This window comes from Lygodium microphyllum, chromosome 27 (assembly GCF_053477565.2).
Source record: "Lygodium microphyllum isolate KBCC chromosome 27, Lygodium_microphyllum_v1.1.10, whole genome shotgun sequence".
Taxonomy (NCBI): Eukaryota; Viridiplantae; Streptophyta; class Polypodiopsida; order Schizaeales; family Lygodiaceae; genus Lygodium; species Lygodium microphyllum.
In genome coordinates this window covers 79833913-79842542 of record NC_141161.1, presented here as the reverse complement: position 1 = coordinate 79842542, position 8630 = coordinate 79833913, and the positions used below count along the sequence as shown (strand labels likewise).

Genomic DNA, 8630 nt, shown 5'->3' with positions numbered 1-8630 from the left:
CAACCATAATATTTACCCCACACCTGATTATTAGCATATGACCATCCATTGTTACATGAAACTACTGCAACTTCGGCTTGGCATATGACCATCGTGTCTTTTGATTGCATGGGTTTCAAGGCTCCTTTGGATTGTGCTTTAGCCTCAAGATGAACCTCAAATTTAGTGACCACTTCATTGTTGATGGGAGAGCGTACACTCTCTCTATGTCTCTTGGGGGCCGTATTTAATGATTTTTGGGTTGCAATCTTCATGAGCACGCATAAACCCCTTAAAAACTTGAATCTAATGTTGCTTAGGGCTAGAGCAAGGGTAGGGTAGGCTACAACAGTATCCTCAAATTTTCTTTGCTCATTTTGGTGTCATCTTCTGATGACCTTCGAAGTTTAATATGCAAAAACAAGGGGCTTGAGAAAGTGAGGAGAGGCTAGGAGATCATGTAAATAGAATTTAGGAAGATGTTACAATTGATGTTTGGGAAAAAAGAGGGAGAGAGATTAGCAAACATGCACCATCATGGGAAGATGTTTGACGAGAAAGCTCATAGCACCAACCACGAAACTTCGAATACATATAGCACGGCTAGAATCCTTATGAAGAGTAGATTAAAATGCTTAAAGGATTCGACCTAACTCTCTAAGATTCAAATCCATGGTTTTTTCCCAATATAGAAGGTTTGTATAGATGTTTGGGGAGAAGAGCACGACATGATTTTCTCTTCTCCTTACTTTTTTTTAAATTTGGCCTTAAGAACTTACTTTTCTTCAAAAAGCGTGCCTTTCTTTTGGGCTCCCCCATTTTTGCACGTAATGCAAATTTAGATTTCATTTTTTCACTCTAAATTTTTTTTCCCTTCTCCTTATTTTTTTTCTTACCCCAAAAGCGCTTTAGTCCCTATTCCTTGCGTATAAGGTCTAATATGCTCTCAATGTTGGTTTAATATATTGTAAAATTGTAGATATTATTAACTTTTCGAGAGGAATGTGTCTCCGCTATTAATTTTTCCTATCTTCAATGTCAAATGGCTTGATTTAGAATGTGTAAGTTTTTATGTATGTTAATGTTACATGTTAAATTTTACTAAGTAGCTTGCATTAACAATTTATGAATGTGTAAATGTGACAAGTATTCACTTAACAATGTCATTTATCCTACATTTTTTGCACATTAATTAACTTGTTTCTGAAACACTCATTATTATTTTTGAAGTGAACTATGTATGCATATTATTTATTAAAGTGGACTGAGTAATGGGGACATTACATTTATATAGAGAGTTTTGAAAAGTATATTGGTATCTTCATTAACTTTTTAATATAATACCAAGCTTACATAATTATGTTAGATAGGTATTTTGCATTTCATGTTTTTAACTTTTACCTTGCCATCACTTAAAGTAAACTTTTCCAAATATTATTCATTTCAGGTTACATGGTAGCACAAATTCCTAGGCTACTAATCTAGTACTATTCAAAATCATTTGTGCTAGATAATCTCATTGTGTATGATCATTCATGTATTGTGTCATAAGTTCAAGACATGATTGCTAAAGCTTGACAATCTTATACTACTCAACCTAATAAGAAAAACTATGGAATTTATAGGAAAGTGATCACCAATGCTTTTATTGACCTATCTTCATAATGGATTACTCACAACAACCTTTGTTAAAAGAGGAATAAAAGTTTAGAACCCAGAGCTATCATAGATACTAACCAAAGCTATCTAGACATTTAGTTAATTTCAAAAACCACCCTGTTGAGGAATCCCAGTGGATGACAACGTGCACATTGTGCTCTTATCTTACTTGATTCTTTATACATCATGTCACATGTAACTAAAGGTAGTTATACCCTCCTCAAGGATATGTTTCTAGGAGACATTAATTTAGCTTGTGTGAAATGTAAGCCCCTATGAGGTGTATTATTTACCCTATATTTACTCCATATGAGGCATTCATTAGCTAGAGTGTTCTTCTCTATTGGTAAGATATGTTATTAGTCGACTGTCTTTGAAGTATCCTTTAATTGTTTATTTTTCGTAAAAGCCAATGTTCAATCATTTATATTTATATTGTTTTTAAAAATGATTTATTCATTAAAAATAATTATTCTCACATTGACTTATTTGTTGTTAGGTTGAATTGATATATAAAGATAAGTGAAGATACATCTATGGTGTTGGGCTGAGCACTCTGCCAATCCTAGATTATTCACATTTATATATTGGCATCATTGGTATTATTAGATGTGTGCTGATGGATGTATTTACTTTTACAATGTTGCCTACATTGTTTGCCAATTATTATTTGTAAGGCATAATGCCATTAGTATTGGACAATTATTTAGACACATTTATTTAGGCATAGATATAGATTATTTATTTGACGCCAAAAGATCAAAAACCTTAGGTGCAATCAAGCAACCGAAAGGCTTGTTATATTTTTGTAAAAATGACTATTTTTGGGTAAAGGTCAATCAAATTACTAAATAAATACAATGAGGACAATGTCGATACATGGGAGAAGATTGTACCCAATGTTGATCTCATGCCCTCCCTCTTACTTTCTCCATGTTCATGCTTTCTTACTTTTTTGAATTTCTTATGTACGGAAGATTGACATATGGTGTGAGGTTCTAATACTAATAACATGACATGCAAGACAAACTCTCTCTTATGGCCCAAAGCCCTCTCAATGCATGGCAGGAGATTGTACCCAATGTTGATGTCATGCACTCTCTTTTGCTTTCTCCATGTTCATGCATTCTTGCTCTTTTTGAATTTATTATGACTGGAAGAGAGCTATGGCATGAGGTTCCAATATTAATGATGTGACAAGCAAGACAAACTCTCTTCTGTGGCCCACCAAGTTGCACGCACTTGCCTCCAATGGAGCTTCTTTAAGGTTAATGTCCCTCATGAGGTTTTACATATAATGTAATAAGTAATGTTCCTTGTATACTTCATGCAAGTCGCTTCACAGTAACTTCACATAGTTACTGCGAAGTGGCATTGCTAGCAACATAAAGTTACTGCAAAGCGGCATTGCTAATAGGAAAGCCAAATTCTATTCTTTGTCTTCATTTCCTATGTGTTTGATATGGGGGATGTTAGGGCTCTCTCTCTCTCTCTCTCTCTCTCTCTCTCTCTCTCTCTCTCTCTCTCTCTCTCTCTCTCTCTCTCTCTCTCTCTCTCTCTCTCTCTCTCTCTCTCTCTCTCTCTCTCTCTCATTCATCAACATGTGAGAAAGAACCTTAGAGAGAAAGTTTGAGGTGCAAGGGAGACACAATATAGAAAGAGTGTGCATTTGTGGGTGGGGAGAGTGAGCAAGCGAGGGAGAGAGAGAGATAGATGAAGGGGAAGAGAGATAGATGTGAGGGAGGGATGTTGGTGGTAGTGGAAGAAATCATGGTGGTGGTGCTAGTGACAAAATTGTTGCAAGGGTGAAGCAACTCGAATAAGTGAAACAAAAAACATGGATTACCGCTTTCTATGTCATTATGTTGCCATACTTGGCAAATGGTTTTCTTAGATTGTTGAATGCAGCTTCAACAATGTAGAGACTTGGAGGACCAATTAGACTAGGACACATGCACAAGGATGTATGATATTGTAGATGGGAGCAAGAGACCTAGGAGGCCTTTGTTTTCACAATGGGGATACCAAAGATGCTTAGAAGGACATGACCTTCTATAGGAGAGATGCATCTCTAGAGTGCTCATAAGACTGCATCTCGGAGGCAACCTCCTAGAGTGTCTTGACAACTTTTAAATAGGATACTGAGGCAATTCACAAGGTGGGAAAGTTGGGCATAACACTCTTGGACTATGCTCTTATCCTTCTTATACTTGTCTCCTATGTATCCACCTTGCACCCTTACTCTTATCAAATCCCCAATGTAACTACTAGTATGAACCAGTGTGCAAATGTACACAAGAAGAGCTTTGTGCTAGAGATTGGGGTCGCGTAGAGAAGAAAATGAGATGGCACAAAATCTTGGAGAGAGCCAATTAGAAGGGATAAGAAATGGGATGGCACAGAATCTTGGACAAAGTCAAGTAGGATCTATCAAGAGGAGGCCTCGAGAGCCAAGTGATAGTGTTGAAGGAATTGCACCCTTCAACCCTAGGATCTTGGTGTGAGATTATCCCTTACCAAATAGAGTGCATGAGGATGGAGTTCTCCTTTTTTGCCTTCGCAACTTTCCATGTGTCTAAGGGAGGACACTAATTGTTTTAACGAAACCACATTTATGGAAATGCCCTGATGTAGGGAAGGTCTAGAAATGCATTTCAACTCTCATCACAAGAGAGATGGATTGCTCCCTCTTAACACCCCTCATCAACTAGAAGCTACTTCAAGCCTTCCAAGCTCAAGAGGGGAAAATATACCCAAGGAAGTATTTTCTAGGGCTTTTTTCCTTCACTTTCTAGGAAAAGGTGAGGCACCTAGACTTTCCAAGAAACCATTAGCTACTTGGTTGGCCTAACTTGTCTCCTTCCTAAGGGCAAGGATTAGCAAGATGTCAACTAGTGGCACCTTATCACTCATTTGTCAACGGCCTACAAGCTCTAGAAAATGTGATTAGCATCATATTACACTCCCCTCCTATAAGGTATTATTCACAATAATCAAAATAGTTTTTATAGACTATCCTAAAAAATACTTTTACCTTCTTTGAGGCCACAAAGCAGGCCAAATACAATGGTTTCAAGGGCGCTCTTAGCTTCAACAAGAGCTAACCTACCTTTTAGTCTTGCAAAATCCCTTGAAATCTTCTCTTGCACACCTCAAATCACAAGCAAATATTGATGTAGGATGATGCTAACCAGTCCTCTATTCTTGAAGCCTAACATGGGCAAAGCATCACATAGCCTATTAGACGCATCTTCTCGAAGTGCCTCTTAGACAGCTAGCATACACAAAGGGTCTTTTTGTGGTTGGTGGCTCATAGGAATCTTGCACCTAGTAGCCAACTAGCCCAAATGTAATGACATGAGATCTACCAACTTTGCACGTGCCATTGCCTGCATGTCAAGAGCACTGTCTAGGGTTGTGTGAGGCAAGCCACTTACGGAGACGGACTTGCAGTGTTCTCCATCATGCAAAATCCAATTTTCGGTGCATTACTCGGGGGCCTTTTGTTAGCAGTCAATGAACCAAGGTTGACATTTGCTCTACAAGGTCGAGATTCAATACATGATCTTCATCATCAAGGTTGGTTCTTGTGCGGAGGTGGGTTTGGAGACCTTGCCCAGCCAACTATTGTTGAAGCCCTCAATTTCATGATCAAAAGTCTGGGAGATCATTGAGACTCATTGCCGATTGGTCTTCAGTAGGGACAGCCTTTCAATATGCACCACCTGTACAGGGCTCCAGTCCTCAATACTCCCCCTTCACAAGCATTCAGAGAGGCTTCAAGGGAAATCTTGGCTTCAGCAAGAGGCCTTGTATACTTGTGATTGAAATGTTTTAGCTCCGGCCATGCTGTTGTGCTCATGTAATTCTTTGATTATTTTGAATTATACAGTCAGCCACATTATTTTGCAAAATACCAAAATGCAGCAAAGCTTTATGAGGTTAACGATTATCTAAAAACATATCTGCTTTGTCCACTTGAGACTGAAGTGAGTATGCAAATCATATTTGATATGTAATTTTACATGCTCTGGTTAGAAGTAAGAATAGTGTACATGGGTGCACAATATATGCCATCAACCGTTGCACTTCCATGAAGCATTCTATCATGCCAGATATTTTGCTGACTTGTAAAATGTTACTTCTAGTCATCATGGGCATGTGCAAAAATTACATCTACATTTGGCACATGTCCACATGTTTTCATGTATAATTTCAAATCATCTAATATCTCTAATATCTTCTTGCCTTGATAGACACCCACCACAAATTCCTGCAAGTCTTTGTTTACCTCAACTGATGCTCTTGCAGGCATCTTCTTTGCCTTTGCACATTTCCTCGCTTTCTCTAATCTATTTGCTTCTTCCCCCATGCCAGCACTTGCATAAATGTCTGCCATTAGTGTGTATGCGGAAGCATCTTCTTGATTCATCTGAACAAGCTGCCGAAAGTATCTGTGTCCTAGTTCCACCTCCCCATGGATCTTACAACCAGTAAGCAGAGCTCTGAGCGTTCCTTCTGAAGGAAGGCACTCCATGATTTCAGCATATCTGGCTGCTTCGTAAACATGTCCTGACCGTGCAAGAAGATCAACCATACAAGCATAGTGATCCACTGTTGGTTCAAAGCGATGATTCTCTCTCATTGCATTGAAAAACTCCTGGCCCTCCAAGACTAGGCTTGCATGGCTACATGCAACAAGAAGACATGTGAAAGTGATAATGTCTGGCTTAACACCTTCCATCTTCATGTCTTCAAAGCATTGTAGGGCCATACCAGCCTCGTGGTTCTCTCCATACCCAGTTATAAGTGCATTCCACGAGACAACATTTTGAACAGACAGCATATCAAACACTTTGCGCCCTTCTGCAAGTAAGCCACATTTTCCATACATATCAACTAGTGTGTTGCCCACACTAGGATCTCCTTCCATTCCTCTTCTAGCTATCTCAGTATGTAACTGCTGGCCTGTTTCTACAGCTCCTGTGATGCCACAAGCTTTCAGGCCACAAATATATGTGACAACAACTGGAATGACCCCCTCCAGTTGCATTTTCACATGACAGTTCAGTGTTTCTTCACCTAACCCATGTTCAACAAACCCTGATATCATTGTGTTCCATAGAACTTCATCCCGAGCATGAATTTTTTCAAACACCTGGTATGCTTCTATGAGTGATCCACATTTGCTATACATATCCACCATTGAGCTGCCAATATGAGGATCCCTTTCCAACCCCCTTTTGCTGAGCTTAAGGTGAATATCTTGACCTGTACCTAAATCATTTGCAATGCAGCAAGCTTTCAAAGTGCTAATAAATGTGGCTTCATCTGGAAACCTACCCTCCAACTCCATCTGCTTAAAACAGCTTATCGCATCAAGACCAAGTCCATGTTCCATATAGCCTGTGATAAGTACATTCCATGAGACTACACATTGATCAGGAAGCGAGGCAAACACTTCACGTGCTTCTGCAAGCAGGCCACATTTGGTGTACATGGCTATTAAGGTGTTGCCAACAATAAGACTTTTTTCATAACCCCTCAAGACTAATTCAGCACACAATAATTGACCTTGCTCTATGGCACCTATGCTTCCATAGACTTTCAAAGTGCAAGCAAATGTGACATCATCTGGAGATATATCCTCCAGCTGCATCTGATTGAAGCAGCTTGCTGCTTCCTCACCAAGACCAACTTCTGTGTAAGCTTTTAACATTGTATTCCATGAGACTGTATTACGAACAGGTAGCTGATCAAACAGTTGGCGAGCCTCTGCAAGTTGGCCACACCTTGCGTACATATCAACTAATGAGTTCACCACTATAACATTGCTTTCCAATCCTCTTTGGATTATTTGAATACAAAGTAGATGGCCTTTTTCTATAGCTCCTGCACTTCCACAAGCTTTCAAGCTGCCAACAAACGTGACATGATCTGGGGATGCACCTTCCTGCTGCATCTGTTCAAGACAGCCCAGTGCTTCCTCACAAAGTCCATGGTCAACATATCCTGCAATCAGTGCATTCCACGATACGACATCCCGGTAGGAAAGTGTAGCAAACACTTGCAATGCTTCGGCAAGCAAGCCGCACTTGCCATAGGCACCGACCAAACTGTTACCAAGAAAACCATCTGTATCAAGCCCACATTTCACGATGTCAGCATGCACAGATACCTCGCAGGCAGCACCTTTGAGGCCATGGCAGGCTCGCAAGAGCGCGAGGAAGGTATGATGGTTTGGCTGCACGCGATCACGGAGCATGTTGTGGTAGAGGCGGAAGGCATGGTGAGAGTCGCCGGATCCGACATAGCCCAGAATGAGGGAGGTCCAAGAGTAGACGTTGCGATAGGGGAGGCAGTCGAAGACGAGCTGAGCATCGCGCAGGCCCCCGCAGTCTACCAGCGTGGGCACAAGGAAGTTCCCCACCACGCCATGGTCTTCAAGCTGATGCTCGCGAATGGAGGCCAGCAGTTGCTTTGCGCGAGGGAGATCCTTCTTCCGTCTGCATTTCTGCAACAGATCCACGAACGTTTCTGCAGCCCCAACAACTACAGGGGGATCAGCCCTCAACATGTAAATGCATCAACTTTCTTCTTCTTCTTTTTGATCACTGCCATGCCACCTGGCGCGCATCCGGATCCTCCCGAGTCCCTGTATGCACCCCAGCGACCATGGTTCATGACGTAGTTTCAATAAGCGTAAGTTCTCACCGAGGCGTGAGATTACTGGTTGCGAGCCATGGCTGCCAAGACTCGAAATTGGCCTTGGCAATGGTTTTCACCAAGCTTTGGACAATCTCTCCTAAAATGTCTTGGCTCATTACAGTGAAAGCACCTAAGATCATCCATGTTTCCTTGGGTAGGCATAAAATTTCCAAGTGCATTGGATTTTACCTTTTTTTTCTGACCTTGGTGAAATTGGCCTTGGGTTATTTTTGCTTAACCTTTGAATCCTCCTTTGTTCTAGTTATTGTACTACAAGCTCCATA

The 8630-nt window shown here is 40.6% G+C and overlaps 1 protein-coding gene across 1 annotated transcript; it reads right to left on the bottom strand.

Moving 5' to 3' along the window:
* Positions 1-5782: 5782 nt before the first annotated feature.
* LOC148012513 (pentatricopeptide repeat-containing protein At3g09040, mitochondrial-like) lies at positions 5783-8215 on the bottom strand. The gene has a single exon (XM_087669161.1). It carries the CDS (start codon positions 8213-8215, stop codon positions 5783-5785), a length of 2433 nt encoding a protein of 810 aa, XP_087525287.1.
* Positions 8216-8630: the final 415 nt, after the last annotated feature.

Excerpts from the sequence above, each read along its gene's own strand:
- LOC148012513 (XM_087669161.1), bottom strand. The coding sequence starts at position 8,215 with ATGTTGAGGGCTGATCCCCCTGTAGTTGTTGGGGCTGCAGAAACGTTC.